Source organism: Monodelphis domestica, chromosome 2, assembly GCF_027887165.1.
Source record: "Monodelphis domestica isolate mMonDom1 chromosome 2, mMonDom1.pri, whole genome shotgun sequence".
NCBI lineage: Eukaryota > Metazoa > Chordata > Mammalia > Didelphimorphia > Didelphidae > Monodelphis > Monodelphis domestica.
In genome coordinates this window covers 118,807,803-118,835,296 of record NC_077228.1, presented here as the reverse complement: position 1 = coordinate 118,835,296, position 27,494 = coordinate 118,807,803, and the positions used below count along the sequence as shown (strand labels likewise).

Sequence of the window (27,494 nt, the reverse complement as noted above, 5' to 3'; positions counted from 1 at the left end):
AATTAAGAAGGGCAGAGGTCAATGAATTGGGCATGCACATTAAAAAACTAGAAAGTGAACAAATTAAAAATCCTCAGATGAAGACTAAATTAGAGATCCTAAAAATCAAAGGAGAAATTAATAAAATTGAAAGTCAAAGAACTATTGATTTAATAAATAAGACTAGAAGCTGGTACTTTAAAAAAACAAATAAAATTGACAAAGTACTAGTCAGTCTAATTAAAAAAAGTAAAGAAAAAATCCAAATTGACAGTATACAAGATGAAAAGGGAGACCTCACCTCTAATGAAGAGGAAATCAAGGCAATCATTAAAAACTACTATGCCCAATTATATGGCAAAAATATGGCAATCTAAGTGATATGGATGAATACGTAGAAAAATATAAATTGCCTAGACTAAAAGAAGAAGAAATAAATTACCTAAACAACCCCATATCAGAAAAAGAAATTGAACAAGCCATCAAAGAACTCCCTAAGAAAAATTCCGCAGGTCCAGACGGATTCACAAATGAATTCTATCAAAGAACAGCTAACTCCAATACTATACAAACTATTTGACAGAATAAGCCAAGAAGGGGTTCTACCAAATTCTTTTTACAATACAAACATGGTACTGATCCCAAAGCCAGGCAGGTTAAAAACAGAGAAAGAAAATTATAGACCAATCTCCCCAATGAATATAGATGCAAAAATCTTAAATAGGATACTAGCAAAAAGACTCCAGCAAGTCATCACAAGGGTTATTCACTACGATCAGGTAGGATTCATTCTAGGAATGCAAGGATGGTTCAATATTAGGAAAACCATCCACATAATTGACCATATAAACAAGCAAACCGACGAAAATCACATGATTATTTCAATAGATGCAGAAAAAGCCCTTGACAAAATACAATACCCATACCTATTGAAAACACTAGAAAGTATAGGAATAGAAGTTCCTTTCCTAAAAATAATAAACAGTATATACCTAAAACCATCAGCAAACATCATCTGCAATGGGGAAAAACTCAAAGCCTTCCCAATAAGATCAGGGGTCAAACAAGGATACCCATTATCACCTTTATTATTTAATGTTGTACTAGAAACACTAGCAGTAGCAATTAGAGAAGAAAAAGAAATTGAAGGTATTAAAATTGGCAATGAGGAGACCAAGCTGTCACTCTTTGCGGATGATATGATGATTTTCTTAAAGAATCCCAGGGAATCAACCAAAAAGCTAATCGAAATAATCAACAACTTTAGCAAAGTTGCAGAATACAAAATAAATCCACATAAGTCATCAGCATTTCTATATATCTCCAACCCAGTTCAGCAGCAAGAATTAGAAAGAGAAATTCCATTTAAAGTCACCCTAGACAATATAAAATACTTATGAATATATCTGCCGAGACAAACACAGGAACTATATGAACACAACTACAAAACACTCCACACAATTAAAAATAGATCTAAACAATTGGAAAAACATTGATTGCTCATGGGTGGGATGAGCTAACATAATAAAAATGACCATCCTACCCAATCTATCTATTTAGTGCCATACCCATTGAACTACCAAAAACTATTTCCTGAATTAGAGAAAACCATAACAAAGTTCATTTGGAAGAATAAAGGATCAAGGATATCCAGGGAAATAATGAAAAAAATATACAAAGGAAGGTGGCCTTGCAGTTCCAGATCTCAAACTATATTACAAAGCAGAGGTCATCAAAACAATTTGGTACTGGCTAAGAGACAGAAAGGAGGATCAGTGGAATAGACTTGGGGTAAATGACCTTAGTAAGACATCTTTGACAAACCCAAAGACCCCAGCTTTTGGGACAAAAATACAGTATTTGATAAAAACTGCTGGGAAAATTGGAAGACAGTGTGGGAGAGATTAGGTTTGGATCAACACCTCACACCCTACACCAAGATAAACTCAGAATGGACGAATGACTTGAATATAAAGAAGGAAACTATAAGTAAATTAGGTGAACACAGAATAGTATACATGTCAGAACTTTGGAAAGGGAAAGATTTTAAAACCAAGCAAGACTTAGAAAGAGTCACAAAATGCAAAATAAATAATTCTGAGTACATCAAATTAAAAAGGTTTTGTACAAAGAAAACCAATGTAACTAAAATTAGAAGGAAAGCAACAAATTGGGAAACAATCTTCATAACAGAAACCTCTGACAAAGGTCTAATTACTCAAATCTATAAAGAGCTAAATCAGTTGTACAAAAAATCAAGCCATTCTCCAATTGAAAAATGAGCAAGGGACATGAATAGGCAATTTTCAGTTAAAGAAATCAAGACTATTAATAAGCACATGAAAAAGTGTTCTACATCTCTTATAATCAGAGAGATGCAAATCAAAACAACTTTGAGGTATCACCTCACACCTAGCAGATTGTTCAACATGACAGGAAAGGAAAGTAATGAATGCTGGAGGGGATGTGGCAAAGTAGGGACATTAATGCATTGCTGGTGGAGTTGTGAATTGATCCAACCGTTCTGGAGGGCAATTTGGAACTATGCCCAAAGGGCGATAAAAGACTGTCTGCCCTTTGATCCAGCTATAGCACTGCTGGGTTTGTACCCCAAAGAGATAATAAGAAAAAAGACTTGTGCAAGAATATTCATAGCTGAGCTCTTTGTGGTAGCCAAAAATTGGGAAATGAGGGGATGCCCTTTGACTGGAGAATGGCTGAACAAATTGTGGTATATGTTGGTGATGGAATACTGTTGTGCTAAAAGGAGTAATAAAGTGGAGGAATTCCATGGAGACTGGAACAACCTCCAGGATGTGATGCAGAGTGAGAGGAGCAGAACCAGGAGAACATTGTACACAGAGACTGACATATTGTGGTACAATCGAACATAATGGACTTCTCCAGTAATGGCTTTACAATGTCCCTGAACAACCTGCAGCGATCTATGAGCAAAAAATATATATATATATATCCTCAAGCAGAGGACAAACTGAGGGAATAAAAACACCAAGGAAAAGCAAATACTTGACTACAGAGGTTGAGGGGACATGATCAAGGAGAGACGCTAAATGAGCACCCTAATGCAAATACCAACAACAAGGAAATGGGTTCAGAGCAAGGACACATGTGATACCCAGAGGAATCGCACGTCGGCTTGGGAAGGGGTGGGGGGGTTTGGGGAGGAGGAAAAGAAAATGATCTGTTTCCAATGAACAATGTATGAAAATGACCAAATAAAATAATGTTTTTTAAAAAAACTACATAAAAAATATACATACAAAATACATCTACAAATTTCAGATCTTGGGTCCTTCTAAAGATAAAAGGAATAATTTTATATAATGCACTATAGGTTCTTTGTTGAGGTAGGACTGAAGTTTACTTTTTTAAAAATAGATCATAGAAGCAATTTTTTCAAATGATTCTGAGAAACTTTTTAAATAGTCTCTGTTCCTTGCCTTAGAGAGGGATATTATTTCTACATTTTTGTCTAGTTGATTTTTTTTCCTATCGATGTACTGTTTGATTTGATTGGAATGATTTAACACTTATAATGGAGAAAAGCAGGAATTGGCTAGAATGATTGTGGACGCATAGAAAACTCATTATCTAACTTTAAAATCCAAAAATATATATACAAAGATGGAAGCAAAGGCAAGTATGGGAAATATGCAAAAACATAGCACTTCCCTATCTGAATATTGTTGAGAGCACTAAAGGTCTGAATGAGTAGTCTGGCAGAGAAACTACAGACAATTAAGAAGGAAGGTTTTTTAGCTATATTAGGGAAAAAGAGAAGGGTTGCCATACATCCCATTCTCTCCTTTTCCTCCCCTCCATACTCTACTGATTTCATCAACTCTCATAGATTTAACTTTCTCATCTTTTTCCCGAGCTACATTCTTGAATCTCCAAATACCTGCTGGACAGACCTCTATGTCCCATAGACATCTCAAACTGGTCCAAACCAAATTCATTCTCTTCCCCCAAAATCCACTCTTTCTAACTTTTCCTTTTCAATCAAGGGTACCACCATTATGTGCTTTACCAGTTAATGCTTTCTCATCCATTCAGTCACTCAACTTCAAAAGCTAGAAATCATTGACTCTTTACTTTCTCACATTTCCCTTTCTCCATACCAGATCAGGTGTTAATCTTTATGCAGTCAATCTCCACAATATCTTGTACATCAATTCCCTTTCTCCCCCTTGTCACAACCACTTTGGTGTGTGCCTTCATCACCTTTCACCTGGAGTTTTTCAGTAGCTTCTCATTTGTCTTCCTGTATCCCATACTCTCCCAGCTCCAACCTTTTCCTCATCCAGATGCCAAATTGATAATCCTATGGCACCAGTCATATCACTTCCCTGCTAATGGAAGTTAGATCTAACAAGCATTTGTTAAGCACTTGTCCTGTGCCAGGCTTTATGCAAAATATTGAGGAATGCAATTACAAAAAGAAGGAAATATAGACCTTTCCCTCAAGGTGCTTACAAGGAGAAAGTAGCCCAGCACAGGAGCTAGTTTCCAAAGTGAAAAGATTTCTATGGCATAGTAGCCAACGTTCAACAAAGAGAAGAGTATGCAGTGCAGGCTGCAGAGAAATAAACACATGATTGGCATAGACTTCTTCCTTAAAGTAGAGGTTCTAGGGGGAGCTAGGCAATCAGCGGAAAAAGCTATAGGCTAGAAAATACTTCCAGTATAAGAAGTAGTCCAGAAAGTGGAATGAACTTCATTTGATCCTACAGGGTGAAAAGACAAAAGCCTTGTGAAAAGTCAAGAAGACTGCCTGGAGATGAGTGAAATTGTAGTAATAACGAAGCTTTAGTGTCTCTATTATACATATTTTTTACCTACGATTTGTGATATGGATGGGGGGAAAAGTTATCTCTATTTGCAATGATCTCTAAATGACAATATTTTCTTCATTTATGAATTTTAAAAAATTCTGGGGTAGGATTCATAGGTTTAACCAAATTTTCAAAGGGGGGTCCGTGGCACAAAAGAAAGTTACTAATTCCTACCCTATTATAGAATGAAATAATCCTCTCTGGCATTTAAAGTCCTTTTAATCTAGCTCTAGCCTATACTCTTTACACTTTAGCCAGAATGAGGCCTATTATTACTTTGTACATGACATTCCATTTTCTGGCTTTGTTCATTTCTTCATGCCTTGTATGTTCTCCTTCCTCATTTATACCTTTAGGAAGGCAAAATGGCCTTTTAAGGCTCAGAAAAAGTACCCCTTCAAGAGGCTTTTTCTAATTCTCCCTGGTTGTTGGTGCCATTCCCACTTTCACTCCCCCCACTACTTTGTTCTGTTAAAATTGTATCTTATTAAGGGCCCTCCGGCTGCTATTGCTCCTTCCCCTCTTTTTAGTCAGTTTAGTAAGTAAAAGAAAAGAGTCTTTTCAGAGATCCTTGTTATTGCAAGGATATCGGGGCACTTATAAGTGTTTCTGCTAATAGTGACCATCAAGAATAAACTTTTGTTTTCTGTCCTTGAAAAAATGATTTGAGTTTGTCCGGGTAAAATTAAAAATATTTTTTTTTTCAATCTGGACCTGTTATTTAATTAGCATGGGGATCTCTCAGTGAGGAAATTCTTTAAATACATCTTACTGCCTAATGTTTGTATTGTTGATAAAGGAGTCCTGGAAGTTTAAGTGACTTGCTGATAGTCACATAGCTAATAAGTATCAGAAGTATGACCTTAAGCTACACCTTCATAAATCCAAGACCAGTTCTCTCTCCACTACTAGATGGTGCCTCATACACACCTCTTAGCTACAACTGTAATTTATTTACTATGTAAAATACTAAAAAAAAAAATGAATAGCAGTTCCCCTGAGAACGTTTATGATATTAAACAAATACTTGGAAGGAATTTGTAGAATTTCCAAAGCAGTATATAATTACATTTCAATAGATTGAATAATACTCTGACTATGATCACTTGATTGTAGCTCCATGAGTTTCCAGTCACTGAACTGTTTGAAGCGTTAAAGATTTTATTGTGGAATGTGTAGATGAGGGATTCAGTTCTCTTCATGTTCTAAATTTTAAAATCATACTACATTTAGGACAGTGCCCGGAAAGTTAACAAACTACATAAAGTTAACAAACTGAATATACTCTTTAACTCTCCTATACCACTACTGGACCTGTACCCAAAACCAAAGAAAGAGGGAAAAGATTTATATATTCAAAAATTCCTAAAGGAAGTCTTTGTGGCAGCAAAAAATTACACAAAATGGATTATCTACCAATTGGGGACTGATCAAACAATTGTGGTATAGAAATGTAATGCTATTATTATACTATAAAAGTGATGAAATTGATGATTTTAGAAGGGAACATAAAAGGCTTTTTTCAACTGATGCAGATCTAAATGAGCAGAAATAAAACAATTTATACAATAACATTATAGGGGCACAACTACATAGCTCAGTGGGTAGAGAGCCAGGTCAGAAGTTGGGAGAAGCTGCATTCAAATCTGGCCTCAGAAACTTCTGGGCAAGTCACAACCTCAATTGTCTAGCCCTTGTCACTCTTCTGTCTTATCACTGATACTAAGACAGAAGGTAAGGGTTTAAAAAGTACTATTATAGTAAAAACTTGAAAAGACTCCATTGCTTTCCTCACATAGAAGTGATGACTTTAAAATGCTGCAAGATAAACATTTTTAGACATGGCTAATGGGAGAATTTGTTTTGCTAAACTATACAGCTATGTAGAGAATGCTTTGTTTTTAAAATCATGTTACTAGTGTTTGCAGATACAGAAAGATTCTACATAGTATTTGGTCCCCTCTTTTAGATACTTTTGAATGACAGCAAAAAATATTTAGCCTTTGCTTTGCTTTTTAAAAAAAACATTCATCAGAGAATTGAAAATATTAAGTCTCATGTAAATTATTTTTTAATCTATTAATAAACAATACCTGAGAACTTTCAAAAGCTATTTTTCTCTACAATGTATCTAATAAAGTAATACTTCAAGGCATGTTTTTAGGAATATTTATATTTCAGTGCATCATTTTCATAACCAACCTTTTTATTCAGATATGGCCTATGAAAGTACTCATCCAATCTAGTTTTTAAAAATAAAGTGTAACACTGTAAAAATTCAATTAGTTTCTATAATAAAAGTATTATCTTTTTTGAGGTTTATTAAAGATTATTAGAAATCAAGGATACAAAATAATAAACCATGTGCCTAGGGTTGATTAGCCCATTCACAGCCTACTTACTACATATTGCAATGGCTGAGTAGAGGAAGAGCCGAAGTAGGCATTACAGCCAGTTTAAATACTAATTGTGATCTCACCCAGGTAGACTCAGGTGAGATTATAGGGAATTCTGGGAAATACCAAGGACTTCTGGGGATTGAAGTCTAGGGTTCAAATCTCCATTTTTACAACACTTCCCCTTTTGACTCTAAATTCATCTATTTTCTTTATCTTTGGAATACTATAGGATGTTGGGAAGTTTGGCATCCATCATTCCTGAGAGAAAGAATGCCCATCATAGTATTCGTCAGAGCCTAGATTCACATGATAATGTGGAAGTTGAAGCTGCTGTGTTTGCTGCTGCTAATTTCTCTGCACAGTCCAAGTAAGTACATACTTTTAACTTTTAGGTTCCCAAGTTTAGTATTTTGAACGAGTAAATGTTCATATTTTTCAAGCACCTAGTAAATAGTCATTGCCCTGCTTTGGGGAATATAAAAGATGCATAGCACATAGTCTCACCCCTAAAAGGAGTTAAGGTCTAGTTGGGGAAAAAAGATTAACATACATTATGAAATAGAGGAAACATTAAGTACCATTTTCTATTTTGTAAAGTATGTGTGTAGTAAACTTACAAAGAGGGTCAGCATATGTGGAAAGAAGAAAGACTGTGAAGGAATCAGCTTCTGCTGAAGAGATAATCTCTCTTCAATGGACACTAGCCTTTTATTCCTTCCGTTTTATTTTATTTTAAGAATAAATTTTATTGCTTCCTTGTAATTTATATATAATTTCTGGAAATATTGTCTCTTATTAAAAATTTACAACAAAAAACGATATATTTTCTCCATTTAAAAAATTGTTAAGAAATTTATCTCTTACATTTATAATTTATCTCTTATATTTATAATTTTTTTTCCTACTTACCAACAGTCTCAGATACTAAGAGCATTATATTAATCACCTTTCACAGTCATACCTGGATATGAAATTATACCCAATTATTAATAGTCTTGTTACGATCACTGTCAAAGTGACAGTATATTAATAATATACTTAGATTAAAAGTTATAGTTATAGGTGGTCCAGAAATAGCTTTCAGAATATGTATAGTGACACAAGTTTAGGCTGGGAGAATTTATTTGAGTCAAGTATAGGATACAGTTTCATAGATTCTTTTTTTTAATTGAGCCACTAAGTTAAAAGATAACCCAGTGCTCTGTATCTAGTAGAAATTTAAATTGTTGACTTAATCTAGATGTAATTTTTATGTAATAGCCTTAAATTATCATAATAAAACTATTAAAAGATAATAGTCAATACCCTATTAGTCTAGTGGAAGAGATTGGAGTGTGTGTGTAACATGGGAGCATGATACCAGGGAGGCAGCAAAGTGGAGTTCACATGAACTGACCCTGTAGTCAGAAAGCATAGACTCAAATCCCTGCTCTAACACTTACTGTGTGACTGAACAAGCAATTAACAACTTTTCGTGCTCAAAAACAACTCAGTAATATTATAAGTTGCAGAACAAAAGCTTGTGGATGTTATGAGGCTCATAGTGACCCACAATATGCTGCTGTATTGTCTTGAGTTTTTCTGTAGTTAGATGTTTGAGAATTCAGACTAAAGTGGGTGGTACTCTCCATCTAAGGCTGAATTTTGAAATGAGACCTATTTAACATGCATCGTAATGTAAAGTAGAAATGTTTTCTTAGAGAAACCTGACCCTTTGTGAAGAAGAGATTACATTAATGAAGTTGGCAAGTATATGCAAAGAATGGAAGCTTGAAGGACTGTCAATCAAGGAGAGAAGGGAAGATTCCAAAGAAGAATTTGGTCAGGGAGACAGTTAAGAAATCAGCATCTGAAACTGATCACTTCTTCTCTCTTGAACTGTGGAGATCAGGAGCTAGCAGGCCACTGCTCTGAATTCTTGGCTAGTGAATTAACATCAAAAGATTGGGGCACAACTCTGAAGATCCTTTTCAATTTATCAACAATATCCCCTCAGAGATAAATCAACCTTACTTCCTTGTATTGAATTTCATAGTAGAGTAGGGAAACCATAAATTCCCTCTTTTCTGTCCTAAATCCCTAACTTTCTTTCTTTACAACAAATCCCTTTTAGAAAGTACTATAGTATGAAATTAGTCTTTTGAAAGCTGCTTTAAACTTACCATCTGAGAAGAGCTGTTAAAACTAACTGAGAGAGACAGGAAGTGGGTGGGGGGAAGGAGTGAGAATCCCAGCTTCTCCTTTACCCTATTTCTTAGTGTCACTGCTCCAGCACTTCTCTTACCTTAACTTTCCTAGTTGAGGAGCCTCTATTACACCTTCCCTGTCAGATTTTGGGGTTTGGACCTCTCAGGATGATTCCAAGATCATAGAAGTCCAGTTTAAAAATCATTTATGAAGGGGACAACTGCCTGGGCTTTGGGTTGCATGACATACACATTGGGGGAGGAAACTTTCTTGCTGGAATGAAACCAAAGGTTCCATTTTTTTTTTTAAGTCTATGGGTCTAGAGGAACTCTTTGAAAACAGTGTTAAAAGGTTCACAGATTTAGAATTAGAAAAATTTAGAATTGAAAATGACTTAGAAATCTTTTCATCTTCAATTTCTTCATGACTAAAGAGTGCTTTAATTACTTTGAGAACTGCCTGTTCTTATCCTTTGACCATTTATCAACTGGGGAATAACTTGTATTCTTATATATTTGTATTCTTTTATATATTATTAGAGAGTTGTAAAAAAAAACTGTGCCATTATGATTGTTGTGTATTATTCTCCATCCTGTTTTCCTGTTTATTTTTTATTTTTATTTATTTTTTTAAACCCTTACCTTCTGTCTTGGAGTCAATACTGTGTATTGACTCCAAGGCAGAAGGAGTGGTAAGGGCTAGGCTATGGGGGTCAAGTGACTTACCCAGGGTCACACAGCTGAGAAATATCTGAGGTCAGATTTGAACCTAGGACCTCCCATCTCTAGGCCTGACTCTCAATCCACTGAGCTACCCAGCTGCCCCCACCTGTTTATTTTCTGACCATAACCTCACCTAATTTTCCTCTTTTCTATCAGCCCCACCTCCTTCTCTTATATTTTTTCCCTCCTATTTTCCTTTAGGATAAGGTAGATTTTTGTATCTACTGATTTTGTATATTTTTCCCTCAGCTTGAGCCAAATCCCATGAGAGTATAGTTCATATGACCCCACCTCCGCCCCACCTCCCTCATCTTCCCCACCACATAAAAGGTCATTCATGCCTCTTTTATGTACAATAATTTATCCCATTTTATTCCCTTCCCCTTTCACCCAATGCATTCCTTTTTCTTATGCCTGAATTTATTTTAATAGCATCCCATCATATTCAACTCATACCCTTCACCTCTATGTATACTCCTTCTAACTGTCCTAATAATGACAAAATTCTTTTGGAGTTGCAAATTTACCTTTTTGTGGTTCTCCTGAGTATTGTATTTGAGTCAGTTTTTCCATTCAGCACTGAAATTTTCAACAGGAATGTTTTGAAAGTTCTCTATTTTATTGAATACCCATTTCTTTCCCCTGAAGGATTATGCCTAGTTTTGCTGGGTGAGTGATTCTTGCCTTGAAGTTCTGCCTCCTTTGTTGTCTGAAATATCATATTCCAGGCCCTCCAATCCTTTAAATGTAGAAGCAGTTATTTTATCCTGGCTGTGACTCCATGATATTTGAATTGTTTCTTTTTGGCTACTTGCAATATTTTCTTCTTGACTTGGGAGTTTTGGAATTTGGCTATGATATTCCTAGGAATTATCTTTTTGGAATCTCTTTTGGGAGGTGATAGGTGGATTTTTTCCATTTCTATTTTGCCCTCTGATTCTGGAGTATGAGGGCAGTTTTCCTTGATAATTTTTTGAAAGATGCTATGTAAGCTCTTTTTTTTTTTATTGTGGCTTTCAGGCAGTCCAATAATTCTTAAATAATCTCTCCTGGATTTATTTTCTAGGTCTGTTGTTTTTTCAGGGAGATACTTCACATTTTCTTCTATTTTTTCATTCTTTTGACTTTGTTTCTTGATGTCTCATAGTTATTAACTTCCATTTTCCCAGCACAGATTTTTAAGCCTTGACTCTTTTTTTTTTTTAATTTGGTCAATTTCAAACATTATTCCTTGGTTACAAAAATCATTCTATTCCTCCATCCCCTCTCCCCACCCTTCCCGTAGACAATACACAATTCCACTGGGTATTATGTGTGACCTTGATCAGAACCCATTTCTGTGTTGTTGATGTTTGTTGCACTAGGTTTTTCATTTAGGATCTATATCCCCAATCATATCCCCACTCAACCAATATAATCAAGCAGTTGTTTTTCTTTGGTCTTTATCCTCCCACAGTTTTTCCTCTGAATGTGGATAGTATTCTTTCTCATAGATCTCTCTGAGTTGTTCATGTTCACTGCATTGCCACTAATGGAGAAGTCCATTATATTTGATTGTATCAGTGTATCAGTCTCTGTGTAAAATGTTCTGGTTCTGCTCCTTTTGCTCTGCATCATTTCCTAGAGGTTGTTCCAATTTCCATGGAATTCCTCCAGTTTATTATTTCTTTGAGCACAATAGTATTCCATCACCAACATATACCACAATTTATTGAGCCATTCCCCAATTGAAGGGCATCCCCTCATTTTCCAATTTTTTGCCACCACAAAGGGTATAGCTATGAATATTCTTATACAAGTCTTTTTCCTTATCTCTTTGGGGTACAAACCCAGCAGTGCTATGGCTGGATCAAAGTGCAGATAGTTTTTTAGCGTCCTTTGGGCATAGTTGCAAATTGCCATTCAGAATGGTTGGATTAATTCACAACTCAACCAGCAATGCATTAATTGTCCCCACTTTGCCACATCCCCTCCAGCATGCTTTGCTTTCTATTGCTGTCATGTTAGCCAGTCTGCTAGGTGTGAGGTGATACCTCAGTTATTTTAATTTGCATCTCTCTAATTATAAGAGATTTAGAACACTTTTTCATGTGCTTATTAAGTTTTGATTTCTTTGATTGAAAATTGCCTATTCATATCCCTTGCCCATTTATCAATTGGAGAATGTCTTGATTTTTTGTACAATTGATTTAGCTCCTTGTAAATTTGAGTAATTAGACCTTTGTCAGAGGTTTTTGTTATGAAGATTATTTCCCAATTTGTTATTTCCCTTCTAATTTTTGTTGCACTGGTTTTGTTTGCACAAAAACTTTTTAATTTGATGTAATCAAAATTATTTATTTTACATTTTGTGATTTTTTTTTTCTAAGACTTGCTTGGTTTTAAAATCTTTCCTTTCCCAAAGATCTGACAGGTATACTATTCTGTGTTCACCTAATTTACTTATAGTTTCCTTCTTAATGTTCAAGTCATTCACCCATTCTGAGTTTATCTTGGTGAAGGGTGTGAGATGTTGATCCCACACTGTCATCCAATTTTCCCAACAGTATTTATCAAATAGTGAATTTTGGTCCCAAAAGCTGGGACCTTTGAGCTTATCATAGACTGTCTTTCTGAGGTCACTATTCCTCTGATCCTCCTTTCTGTCTTTTAGCCAGTACCATATTGTTTTGATGACCACTGCTTTATAGTATAGTTTGAGATCTAGTACTGCAAGACCACCTTCCTTCGCATTTTTTTTTCCATGATTTCCCTGGATATCCTTGATCTTTAGTTCTTCCAAATTAACTTTTTTTATGTTTTTTTCTAATTCAGTAAAAAAAGTTTTTTGGTAGTTCGATGGGTATGGCACTAAATGAATAAATAAGTTTGAGTAGGATTGTCATTTTTATTATGTTAGCTCATCCTACCCATGAGCAGTTAATGTTTTTTTAATTGTGTGGAAAGTGTTTTGTAGTTGTGTTCATATAGTTCCCTGTGTTTGTCTTGGCAGATAGATTCATAAGTATTTTATATTGTCTAGGGTGATTTTAAATGGAATTCCTCTTTCTAATTCTTACTACTGAGATGTGCTGGAGATATATAGAAATGCTGATGACTTATGCGGGTTTATTTTGTATCCTGCAACTTTGCTAAAGTTGTTGATTATTTCCACTAGCGTTTTAGTTGATTCTCTAGGATTCTTTAAGTAGACCATCATATCAACCGCAAGGAGTGATAGCTTGGTCTCCTCATTGCCAATTTTAATACCTTCAATTTCTTTTTCTTCTCAAATTGCTACTGCTAGTGTTTCTAATACAATGTTAAACAAAAGAGGCGATAATGGGCATTCTTGTTTTATTCCTGAATGCATCTAGTTTATCCCCATTGCAGATGATATTTGCTGATGTTTTTAGATAAATACTGTTTATTATTTATAGGAAAGGCCCTTCTATTCCTACACTTTCTAGTGTTTTTGATAGGAATGAGTGTTATATTTTGTCAAAGGCTTTTTCTCCATCTATTGAGATAACCATGTGATTTTTGTTGGTTTGCTTGTTGATATGGTCACTTATGTGGATGGTTTTCCTAATATTGAACCATCCTTTCATTCCTGGTATAAATCCCACCTGATCATAGTGAATAACCCTTGTGATGACTTGCTGGAGTCTTTTTGCTAGTACTGCATTTTAAGATTTTTGCATCAATGTTCATTAAGGAGATTGATCTGTAGTTTTCTTTCTCTGATTTTGACCTGCTTGACTTTGGAATCAATACCATATTTGTGTCATAAAAGGAATTTGGTAGAATTCCCTCTTTGCTTATTATGTCAAATAGTTTGATTATTATTGGGATTAGCTGTTTTGTTTTGTTTTTTAAACCCTTACCTTCCGTCTTGGAGTCAATACTGTGTATTGGCTCCAAGGCAGAAGATTGGTAAGGGCTAGGCTATGGGGGTCAAGTGACTTGCCCAGGGTCACACAGCTGGGAAGTGTCTGAGGCTAGATTAGCTGTTTTTTGAATGTGTGATAGAATTCACTTGTGAATCCATCAGACCCTGGGGATTTTTTATTAGGGAATTCTTTGATAGCTTGTTCAATTTCTTTTTCTGATATGGGATTATTTAAGAATTCTATTTCTTCTTCTGTTACTCTAGGCAATTTTTATTTTTGTAAATATTCATCCATATCACCTAGATTGGCATATTTAATGCCATATAATTGAGCAAAATAGTTTTTAATCATTGTCTTAATTTCCTCTTCATTGCAGGTGAGGTCTCCCTTTTCATCTATGATACTGTTAATTTGGTTTTCTTTTTTCCTTTTTTTATTAGATTGACTAGTACTTTGTCTATTTTGTTTGTTCAAAATACCAGCTTCTAGTCTTATTTAGTAGTTCAATAGTTCTTTCACCTTCACTTTTATTAATTTCTCCCTTAATTTTTAGGATCTTTAATTCAGTTTATTCTTCTGGGGATTTTTAATTTATTTACTTTCAAGTTTTTTGATTTGCATGCCCAATTCATTGACCTCTGCCCTCCCTAATTTGTTAATATATGAACTCAAGGATATAAATTTTCCCCTGAGTACTGCTTTGGCTGCATCCCATAGATTTAGAAAGGATGTCTCATCATTGTCATTTTCTTCAATGAAATTATTAATTGATTCTATGATTTGTTCTCTAACTTATTTTGAAGAATCATTATTTAATTTCCAGTTAATTTTTTATTTGGCTCTCCATGTATCCTTGGTGATCATTTTTTTATTGGGTTATGATCTGAAAAGGTTGCATTTATTATTTCTGCTTTTCTGCATTTGTTTGCTGTGTTTTTATGAACTAATACATGATCAATCTTTGTGAATGTACCATGTGCTGTTGAAAAGAAGGTGTATTCCTTTTTGTCCCTATTTGTTTTTCTCCATATATCTATTAGCTCTTAATTTTTCTAAGATTTCATTCACATTTTTACCTCTTTCTTATTTATTTTTTTATTAGATTTATCTAAATTTGATACTTGTAGGTTCATGTCTCCCACTAGTATAGTTTTACTATCTATTTCCTCCTTCAATTTCACTAGTTTCTCCTTTAAAAATTTGGATGCTATACCATTTGGTGCATACATGTTGATTAATGATATTTCCTCATTGTCTATTCTGCCTTTTATCAGGATGTATTTACCTTCACTATCCCTTTTAATCAGATCTATTTTTACTTTGACTTTGTCAGCTATCATGATTGGAACTCCTGCCTTCTTTCCATCAGTTGAGTTCCAATAGGTTTTACTCCAACCTTTCATTCTAACCTGCCTCAGGTGTATTTCTTGTAGGGAATATATGGTAGGATTTGGGATTCTAATCTACTCTCCTATTTGTTTTCGTTCTTTGTGAGTTCATCCCATTCACGTTCAATGTTATGATTGTCACTTGTGTATTCCCCAGCATTTTAATATCCTCTCCTAGTTCTGTCCTTTCTTCTTTTGCTATATCCTTTTAAACCAGTGGTTTATGTTTAACCAATCTCCCTAATCCCCTCATTTAATATGCTTCCCTTTCCGGTCCCTCCTTTTTTGTTCCCTTCTTGTTTTTTTTAGGTTCTGTTAAGTTTTAGGTTCTGTTTAAGTTCCCTCCCCCCTCTCTTTCCCTCCCTTTTTGTACTCTCTGCCCCTTACCTATCCCCCTTTGTTTTCCCTTCTCACTTTCCCTGTAGGATAAGATAGAATTCAAGACCCCAATGGATTTAGAAGCTCTTCCCTCTCAGAATTGATTTCACTGAGAGTAAGGTTTAAATATGACCTATTAGCACTCCAATGCAGCTGAGGAAGTCTCCAGGTGTAACGACCTTTCGTGCCACTGGACCCAGGCTTCCAACGCCGAGAGAGTGGGACGGTCTCTGTGCATCGACTTTTCCACTTAAATCTCCTTCATGCACAAGTGTCTTTGTGCACACTCATCTATACACCATAGATGAAAACGCACAAAGACAATTGTCATCCTCGGTTACCAAGAGACTACTACCATCATCCACTTTAGATTGTCAACTCCTTGGAGGTGGGGAATTCCCCCCCCCCCCCCCCAATGCCTAGGACTCTGGCTTGTTCGGTGCAGATACTTAATAAATGTTTTTTGAATTAAATTGACTTAGTAAGATTGGAAATTCTAAGATGGGAAGTAAAGGATGTAATTTCATTAAAGGACTAGAACTAAGAGATTGTGTGGAATAGTAGAAAGAGCTCTGAATTTAAAGTTAAAGAACCTCTCTTTAAATCCTCTCCAGCTATTTATTCTTTAGGTGACTAAGAACAAGTAATTTAGTCTCTCAAAACTTTAGTTTTCTCATCTTTTAAATGAGGGGGTTGGACTATATGATTTGTTAGACACTTTCCAAGTTCTTTGATGCTAGTCCACATTTTATGGGCTTGAAAACTCTTGTATACTATTATGTAAGACTTACTAAAGTTAGTTTTAGAGGTTTTAGATTTTTGAGATCACCAGCTGTTTTGGAGAGTTCTATAAAGTAATTTCTTTTCAGTCCTTTGAAAAGTTCAATGAATTTAACTAAAGATGTCTTTAAACATCTATCCTCTTTCCACAGAGACTTCGCTGCAGGAATCTGTAACAAAATCAGTGAAATGATTCAAGGTGCGTAAGTGCCATATTCATAATAAGAAACAAATGGGTTTTTCTTTATATTTGCTTTATGCACTATTGAGTTAATTAGGATAATTTAATTATATATCATAGTATATCAGACCTATGCATGCATTTGACAAAAAAAAAAAAGAAGAAATTATTTAAATAGTGCTGGCAGTTCTGCCCATCAATTCCCTGTCAACATTTTCCTTGGAGCAAGTATAAAATGAGAGGTAATAATAGCTAACATTTATATAGCACTTTATGTTAAATCACTTGAGATGTGACTCTGTTGTTTGCTCTGTGGTTATCTCCCATAAGGTGAATATCTATTTCCATTGAGCATAATCCTACAATATCTTCTTCATAATACCCCCAGACAGTCCATTCTGATTATGATGGTGGAACTAATGAGAGGGAAAACCTTATTTAGCCTTCCTAGTTTCCCTGGTCAATTAGAAAGCTTCCACAATATTTTCTTTGTCATCTTTATGTTTTCTCTTGTCTTAAAATTAATCTGAAGAAGCAACAATTGTGTGGTGGTATGATCACCCTCTAATGTAATAATCACATTTATGTACCTAGCCTTTTTAAACATAATTTTTCTCTTTTAACATGTTTTTATGCTAGCTAAATCTTTACATATTTTTATTTTTTCTTTTGATAGAAATCTTTTCTGCTACCTGTTCCTAATCAGTCACTTCATCAAGTATAGTAAAAATATGGAAAATAAAAATTACCTTCAATTATTTCCATAGTCCCCATCTCAGATTCATTTGCCCTGTTTAAAAAACACACACATACAAAACTCTTACCTTCTGTCACACAGCTAGGAAGTGTCTTAAGGCTAAATTTGAACCCAGAACCTATTTCCAGACCTGGCAATATCCACTGAGCTACCTAGCTGCCCTCTATTTACCTTTTGAAATGAGCTTCCTCTTCCATCTAGTTAGAAATACTTTACTATTATGGGAAATTAAAGGAATTTTCAAGGATAATCTTAACTATTGGTGATTTTACACTGTTAGAACCTTATCCTAACATAGGATGCAACTCTGAAGTGTAGACTTCTAAATGATCATTGACAGTTTAAAAAAACCAAACACATGTTTATTTTGTGTTAACAATAAAAAATTCATCTTTTTCCATCTTTGGCAGGTGGCTCTTTGCCATCATATCCTAGATCTTGGGTTGTGCTCATAAGCAATAAAAGTGAAGCTTCTTTCTTTAGACCCATGATAACTTTGGATACTTGATACAAGGAAAATATTTTAAGTCTATTCCAGCTGTCTTGTTATTCTATACTTAAATATGAAAAATGGTTCTCGGAAGAGTTTAAGAGCCAAGGAAGCAGACAGTTTATGGCTTTATATATAGTTTTTTAATTTGTGTATATAAATGCTAATTTTTGTAAATGGTTGATGACTTTAGAGTAAAAGCAAGAAATGTGGTTGTTAGCCAAACTTATCCTTGTTTAAAAGTAAAGCATTTATTATATAATAGGTTAAGATTATATTGTCTCTTATATTCTCCTTTAATCCTCACACCTAGTAAATTAGCTAGTGCAATTATTATCAATTCCATTTTAGTGATGAGAAAGTGGTCAACTGAACTTCACAGTTAGTAGACAACCTGGAATTCTAATATGTAACTTCTAACTTGGCTTAAGTGACAATAGAATTAATGACATTCAATCAAGTTACAGTAAGACCAAAATATATTAAAAGATAAGGAAAGCTGTTATGTAATATGTTTAACATAAAATGAGATTATATTAATTTTGAATATAGGTAGGTATATATAGCTAATAATTATTTAGCAAAATTTACAAAGGAAAAAAACCTTGTGAGAACAAGATTTTTAACACTGTATACAGTAACAGCAATATTTGTGAAATGATCAAATATGATAGACTTAACTCCTCTCAGCAATACAATGATCCAGGACAGTTCTGTGGGGCTTATGACAAAGAATGCTGTCCATCTCCAGAGAAAAAAATGGTTGGAGTAGGATTACAGATAAAAGCATACAATTTTTCACTTGTTTATTTGGGTGTATATGTTTTGGGTTTATAAGATTATTTTCACTTTAAAAAATGAACACTATAGAAGTATGTTTTGAACAATAATATATGTATAATCCAAAGTGGATTGCTTCCCAGCTTTGGGAATAGGGAGGAAAGGAGGAAGGGAGGCAATTTGAATCATATAACTCAAGACAACTATGTGGAAATTTGTTATTATATGTAATTGGTTTAAGTTAAATTTTTAAAAAGAACTGGATTACCTAAAATTAATAAATTTGACACCCCATTATCAATAAAATGATGAATAAGAAAAAATTACAGGACTAAAGATAATATTATGTAAATTAGATCTGATAGATAAGGAGCATTTCAGTATAACAAAAAAAAAATGTAACTTTTTTTTTTTTTTTTTTTTTAAATATATTTTATTTGATCATTTCCAAGCATTATTCGTTAAAGACATAGATCATTTTCTTTTCCTCCCCCCCACCCCCCATAGCCGACGCGTAAGTCCACTGGGCATTAGATGTTTTCTTGATTTGAACCCATTGCTTTGTTGATAGTATTTGCATTAGAGTGTTCATTTAAAGTCTGTCCTCTGTCATGTCCCCTCAACCTCTGTATTCAGGCAGTTGCTTTTTCTCGGTGTTTCCACTCCCATAGTTTATCCTTTGCTTATGAATGGTGTTTTTTTTTCTCCTGGATCCCTGAAAGTTGTTCAGGGACATTACACCGCCCCTAATGGAGAAGTCCATTACGTTCGATTATACCACAGTGTATTAGTCTCTGTGTACAATGTTCTCCTGGTTCTGCTCCTCTCGCTCTAAATGTAACTTTTTATTCTAGTTTTCTCTATACTTGTATAAAATCGACTGACTTGTTAGGCCACAAAGAAAATCTATGCAAATACTGAAAAGGAACACATTATACCTAACCCTAAATACCCCATACTGCTTCCAAACTAGTAATAAAAAATGATATGGATAGTAAAAGGCATCAAACCCACTCCTGGTAGAAATTTTTTAATCACCTAGTCTATAGTTACTGGGCAAAAAGGGACATTTTATTTTATTTTTTAACTTACCATTTGTCTTACAATACTGTGTATTGATTCCAAAGTAGAAGAGTAGTAAAGGTTAGGCAATGGAGGTTAAGTGACTTGCCCAGGGTCACACAGCTTGGAAGTATCTGAGGCCAGATTTGAACCTAGGATCTCCCTATCTCTAGGCCTGGCTCTCAATCCACTGAGCCATTGGAGCTTCCCCCTTGAAAAGGGATATTTTAAAAACATAGATTACTTCAAAAATAATGGTACTATAGATGCTATACATCACTATCAAAGTTGTACTCCAAGGAAATTCACAGTTTTAAAGTGCCCATAGCAACAAGAAAGAGAAAGCAATAGCCAATTGTACCTAAAATCTTAGAAATGTAACTAGGAAAACACCATGACTAAGAAATAACCACAGTAGGTTTTTGTACATTTTTACAATGTGCTGTGGAAGAGAGTGCTGGCCTTGGAAAAAGGAAAGAGGTGTGCTTATGGAGGAAAGAGCCCTGGCCCTAAAGTCAGGACCTGGTTCAAATTTGAAGTTTACTCTCTAAAAGACCTTAGGAAAGACATTAAACTTCCTGGGACCTCATTGTCTTCATTTGTAAAGTAGTTCTAAGAGATGACCTCTGAGACCCTTTGTACCTATATATAGATTCATTTTTCAGATGTGCTTCTTATCTGTATGATCTGGGACAAATCAATCTCCCTGAGCCTCAGTTGCTTCATCTGTAAAATGAATAGGTTTAGGAATCATGTTATTAGCAAGGTGACAGAATAATTGTTTTCTGCAGAACTCTCTATTTCAGAAATAAGAAGGGAAATTTTTACACTAAATATTGAACAATAAAAGGTGAATCCACAAAGTTAATACTGAAAAACCTCATAAAATAACATGAACAGCTGGAAAACTTAGACTTAATATGTTATATCTACCAATTAATCTTAGAGGTTTTTGCTTCAGGATCTGAATGGGAATCTTCCTTACCTTATAATGTATGGCATTTGAAGGAAGGAAAGAACAACTGGGGGGGGGGGGGCTGCAGAGAAAAGTATAGTGTTATAGAGCTGGCTGCATGAGATGGTGCTTCTTTTCCTTATCTAGCTTAAGCCTTATCCCCTGCAAGTTTCTTGCCCTCTCTACTTCCATTACTACCACTATCTGCCTCCTCTGTTTCTACTCAGATGTTACTAACTATTGCTGAAGGAAATCACCCATAAATATGAATTTGTGTCCACTATAAATATACATTAATTTCTAATTTTCATCACTATCCTATGATATATTTTTTTTTACTGTTTTGACTCCTATCATACAGGAAATATGTTCAAAACTAGGATCTCTTGAAACCTCCAGATCACCTGGTCTTTTCACCCTCTCAACAGACAACCTTCATTGGTACTTTACGGAGAAGATTGAAGCATTCTCAGGGACCTCTATCTTTTTTTTCCTACTCCACACACCAAAACTCATTCTTTTGATTGATTCTCCCTCTGTTCTCTTCAGACTCCCAATCTATTAGCTTATTCCCTTTTGCCAAAAGATATATTCATATCTCCCTCTTCTAAAAACACTTGTCTCTATTATTCACTCTAGCTCTCTTCCTATTTCTCTTCTTTTTAACATTACCAATAATTTCTTAATTGTTGATTCTAAAGGCCTTTTTGTCAGGCCTCATTCTTGATTTTTCTGCAGGATTTAAATCTATTGACATTTTCTTAATAAATACTGTCCTCTCTGAGTTTTTGTGATACTTCTTTTTTCTAATTTTCTCTCTACCTATCTTTCCATTCCTTCTTAGTCTCCTTTGCTGAATCACCATGTTTTGCCCACTAACAATTAAAGGTACGTAATTGATACCGTGGTTAGATATTAGAACCAGGGAGATCAGGATTCAAATCCTCCCTCAGTTACCTCAATAGCTGTATGATCCAGAGCAAGTCACATAACTTAAATCTGCCTCAGTTTCTTCATCCATAAGATGGGGATAGCAATAGCTCCTTTCCTCCAGGGTTGTCTTAAAGATAAATGAAATAGTTGTAAAGTGCTATTTAAATGCTAGCAATTATTACTTCTGAGGTACTGTTCTGAGCTTCCTCCTCTTTAACTCTCTCTCTTTGAAAGAACTCATGGCATAGAATACAGTCTTCCTTCACTTCTATCTCTCAGAATCCCTAGTTTCCTTCACAACTTAATTTATATGCCATATCTTCTTTTTACCCCCCTGAAATTACTTTATTATATATATATATATATATATATATATATATATATATATATATATATATATATATATATATATTACATATCCACTTATATTTTTTGAGATCCAACATGTGCTTGTTTGGGAAGAGGATTGTTTGGGTTTTTTCTTTGTATATCAAGTGCCTATTACAGTGCTTAGGACATAGTAACCTCTTACTGAATGCTTGTTGATAAAATGATTAATAGAAGTATATTTGAGGGGACTACCAGGTGACTCAGTGGATAGAGAACCAGGCCTAGAGACAGAAGGGCCTGGATTCAAATTTGGCCTCAGACACTTCCCAGCAGTAAGATCCTGGACATGTCACTTAATCACTGTTCCCTAGCCCTTACTGCTTTTCTGCCTTAGAACCAATACATAATATTGATTCTAAGATGGAAGGTGAGTTTTTTAGGTATATTTGAAACGATGAGCTATATAGTTTGGAAAAAGTATATTCTTTAAACAGGCTTTAAAATAGAGATATCACCTTCTCTTTAATATAGGAAGGAAACACGCATTTATTAAATACCTACTTTGTTCCAGGTGCTTTATAAGTACAGTAGCAAGGCAAAATTCAGTATGACTGATGATGGCCTGAGATGCAGTGCATGATAGTGCCTTGACTCTGCTCTAAGCACTTTACAACACCTGCTTCAGCTGCTTTCATGACTGTTAGAACTAACTGTCTTCATCCACCCATTTCACTGGGGGGAGGACTTCACATGCTTAGGATAGAGACAACCCCTCCCCCCACCCCACCTGACTGAGGTGTTGAGGCCAGTTGGTTATCCTCAACCTAGGTTAGCCCATTTGCAGAGATGGTTTTACTAGGCTGTGGATGCTGAGCATGCTACAACTTCTTGGAGCCATAGGTAAGAGTTGGATGAAAGATAAACACCATAAGTGGATGAGCAAGCCCTTACACCAGTGGTGCTAGTCTTCTTGGAACACCCTAGACAGAAAAATGTCAACAAACTTTTTTTTTAAAGAAAGAAGAAATGAAAATAGAAGCATAAGTCACATGAATTTTAATCTTAAAAGGGGATATAGAACAAAAGCCTTTTTTTTCTTTGTTGTTTATTACTTTTGTTTTGCCATGTTAAAGCCTATCTGGAACTAGATTTATTTGACTATTTAATGGTATATGAATTGCTTGGGACAAGCAGTAATTTTAGTTATCTGGGAGCCATAACACTTATTTTTTGCACTAGGTTTAGCTACACCAGTAGACTTGAAACTGAAATTGATCCCCATATTACAACATATGCATCATGATGCAAGCCTGGCTTCCAGTGCTCGCCAACTCCTACAACAGCTGGTCACTTCCTATCCCTCTACCAAGATGGTCATTGTTACACTGCATACTTTTACACTGCTTGCTGCTTCATCTTTAGTTGATACTCCCAAGCAGGTAATTTTTATTTTCTTTATTAAATCATTTCTTCAGACAATTACAGCTAATAAACTTGTAGTTCACACCTCATAAATACAATAAAAATAGGTGTTCTAATTTTGATGACTTTTTTTTAATCTTCATTCTCTGGTAACCTCCATATATTTGCTTTTTACTTGTGGTTGCTATACCAATATTTTTGTATATCCTTAAGAAAAAATAATTGGTAGTTTCACATCTGGTCATTCGAAACCTTTTCCTTACCAGATAAAACATTTTTATTTCTCTAAGAATACCATCCTGAAAAATAGTGTGTTTCTACTTTGCATATTCAAAGCCTTTTATCTTTCAGTTACTTTATCTCTGTTATGGGGAAATGAAAAGTTTGCTTTATTCAACATTGTTAATTTTAATTTGGTTTATAGCCCATAATTTGGGAAGTTGTACAGATATTGATGGAGATAGTAGTAACCAAAATACTAATATATATATATATATATATATAGGTCTTTACCTATGTATAGCCATTTATAATACTGCCTTTGTAATTATTCACGTACCCTAAGGCTTTTTCTTCTTCCACTATTCCCTTAAAATATTAACTAAGTTTCTGGGGCCATGGATTAGGTGTGAGTTAGGGGGCTCTTTGATCCATGGCCATGTCTTCACTTTTTCCTCCCCCTGAAGCATATACATACCAGATTCTTGCTTTTCCTTTATTGTTAGACTTTTCAAAGCTTAGTTATGATTTTTGTATACAAGCTCATTTATTTTAGCCACCTTTTTCCAGTTTGTTTTCTAACTTTTGCCTGCTTCTTTATAGAAATTTATCTTCTGTTCCAGTTTTCATTTTCTCTCTTTTTGTTTCATTTATGACCCAGAAAACAGTTTTAGTTGTGACCGATATGGGAACAGTGTTTATATGAATACAAGTAAATCATTACTATTCATTTTTCTCCACTATTCTTTATCAGTCATTATAACTTCTGTAATTGTGTGTAGTCTTTGAAAACATATTAAAATTCCAAGTGTTAAGTTTTTCTACATTAATTACATGTTAAATGATTAACTTACTTTTTTTAGGGTTACCTTAAGTCTCTCCCTGAAATTTTGAAGTACCCCAGTCTCATCAACAACACATTTACAAACCAACCTCTAAAGTGTGAATTTTAAGTTGGTTCTCATTAGCTTCAGTTTCAAAGAGAAATTCAGTGTCCAAATTCCTAATTGGAAGGGGACATCCTATTCCATAATGATTGTGCTGTTAATTTATAAAGTGCTTGAAAAGCTCAGAAGTCTTTTAAGTTGATTGGCTTCCATTTATTTCCTTATCTACCTTTAAATAAAGCTGCTTTTTTCTCAATTATATAATGATGATATTAGAACTTAAGTCTTGTTATATTAGTTTAGCGATAAGAAGTAGAGAAGCTGGCTTGAGACAGATTTGGAGTTTGAAACAGAGTTGAGACAGTGTCCGTTTTAAATGTTGACAGTGTGTGGGGGAGGGGTAATTTTTTCTTTGGCAGTTGGTCTCTGATAGTTTCTCTTGGAGTGGTAGGAGCAGTTCTCTCTCTCCTCACTAAGGTAGGAGGAAAAGAAGGAAAAACCTGAAGGAGCTAAGTGATTTTCCTTTTCCAACTTGGGAAACACTAGTGACTGTCTATTGCAGTTTAGTAAATTGTCTTTATATCTAAGAAGACCAAAGAAAGACCTGGTCTTTGGTTTGAACTCTTAGTCTGTTAAGACTCAGAGTCCTAACTTGGTTCTTGCTGAGGCTCAGCCAGCTAGCCTTTGTTATTTTTATAACTTGGAGTTAAGAGTTATATACTTCATATAAGGATAATAGTGTTTATTATAGAATGGTAAAAATTTGGGTTAGCCAGATCAGGAAGGATCAGTGTAGCCTGTGGAAACAGGAGAAGCGGTTTCTTGTGGAACCAGGGAGTTTTATTTGAGTTGAGTGGAGTTAGAATCCCTTTGAGTTAGAAATCCTTTTTTTTTATCCTTATATTCTCAATAAATAGTTTATTTTTCTATAACAAGAGTCTCCTTAGCATCCTTGCTCCTGGCCCAGAAGAGAAGTTCACTTATAAGCTTCACTTCATTGATATAAACTGAAGATACTTTGTAAGCACAGTAAAGCAGAGTATCAAATCAGTTTATAATCAATAATCAACTCATTGCTTATTATTTTTACAGTTTCTAGCATTCAGAAATTTTTTGAAAGCTAGTTTGTTCAACTTTGTTATTTTGATTAATCATTAGTAATATAGCAAAATTATGTTTATATTTCATAGCAAAGGTACAACTGTTAAATCTATGTCACAAATTAAATAGACATTTTACATAGATCCATGGAACTTTACCATTTATAGGGAGGTTTCTATGGGAACTTAAATTTTGATTTCTATACTAATTACTTAAATAATTAAACAAATGAACTTAGAAACAACCTACAGGCATACCTCATTTTATTGTGCTTTGTTTTATTGTGCTTCCCAGATGTTGCTTTTTTTTAATTGAAGGTTTGTGGCAACCCTTCATCAAGCAATCACATCATTGTAATTTTTCTAATAGCATGTCCTCACATTGTCTCATTTGGGTAATTCTCACCATATTTCAGACTTTTTCATTATTTTTATAATTTCTGTTATGGTGATCTGTGATCAGTGTTCTTTGATATTTTTGTAAATTGTTTTTGGAATGCTACAAACTCCATCCTTATAAGACACTGAACTTGTAATTGTAAATGCTGCATGTTTTCTGACTACTCCACCAACTGGTTGTTCCACTGTCTTTCTCCCTCTGTTTGGGTTCCCCTGTTCCCTGAGATACAACAGTGTTGAAATTAGACCAATTAATTACCTCTTAATGGCCTTAATGGTGTTCAAGTGAAAGGAAGAATCAATGGATGCAGCAAACTTCATTGTTATCTTATTTTAAGAAATTGTCACAGCCATCTCAGCCTTCAGCATTCATCACACTGATCAGTTATCAACATTGAGGCAAGACCTTCCACCAGCAAAAAGATTAAGTCTTGATGATTGGTAGCAATTTTTAGCAATAAAGTTTTAATTAAGGTATGAGCATTCATTTTTTAGACATGATACTTTTGCACATGTAAGTAGACTATAGTATAAACACCACTTTTAAATGTAGTGGGATAGTTGATGAAATCTCTACTGCCATGAACATGAAAAAACACAGAATGTTTTAAGAGAGATCTTAGTAATTTATAAATGATTTTATCAAATCCCAAATAAAATTTAAACTCTTATGTTATTCTTTATGAATGATAACTTTCTTTATAGATTCAACTCCTTTTACAATACTTGAAGAATGATCCCAGGAAAGCAGTAAAGAGACTTGCTATTCAGGACCTGAAGTTACTTGCAAATAAAACACCACATACATGGAGCAAAGAGAACATACAGGTATGTAAACTTTAAACATCAATTTTTTAATCAAAAAACCACATAATGTTTTATATATGAATTAAAGTATGCACAAGGGCCAGAAATCTGTTCCTTTTGTTTTTTTCCAAGCAATATAGTCTTATGAGTGTTATAGTCAGTGTTCTAAGAGAATAATTTACATTTCTGGAATAAATTGATAATTCAGTAGACCTAGATTAGATTCTATTGAGTTATTTCTTCACTTATAAATTTAAGATATGGCCAAGATTCAAGATCTGAAAAATACTTGTTTTTTGAGTACAGAATCTGCTGCTGACCTCCTATTTTCTGTACTTAACAATAACATAAAAAAAAGATGTCTTTTTTCCTACAAACTTCTGCTGTAACTTGCCATTTTCATTCTCTTTAGCATTGGGCACTGGATGTATATTTTTTTCCTTTATCTGTTCCTTCTTGGTCCTCTTAGGGAGAAACATAGTCACTAACATGTTTCTGTCCCTGCCCACAAAATATTCTTTTTCATGGAGAGATGTTCTGGAATTTTCTGTTTTCAGTAAGAGTAAACTTTATTTTAAGTTTTCTTTTTAAAAAAACCCTTATTATCTCTC

The 27,494-nt window shown here is 34.5% G+C and overlaps 1 protein-coding gene across 3 annotated transcripts in view; it reads left to right on the top strand.

Annotated features, from left to right (window-relative positions):
• Nucleotides 1-27,494, top strand: part of INTS7 (integrator complex subunit 7) — a 108,318-nt gene that overhangs the window by 14,648 nt on the left and 66,176 nt on the right. For all 3 annotated transcript variants that reach the window (XM_016430141.2, XM_001366601.4, XM_056815895.1), the window contains 4 exons: nt 7,464-7,601; nt 16,714-16,760; nt 23,289-23,488; nt 26,782-26,904. In XM_016430141.2, coding sequence (XP_016285627.1) covers nt 7,464-7,601; nt 16,714-16,760; nt 23,289-23,488; nt 26,782-26,904 — 508 coding nt within the window. The remainder of the gene's footprint in view (nt 1-7,463; nt 7,602-16,713; nt 16,761-23,288; nt 23,489-26,781; nt 26,905-27,494) is intronic.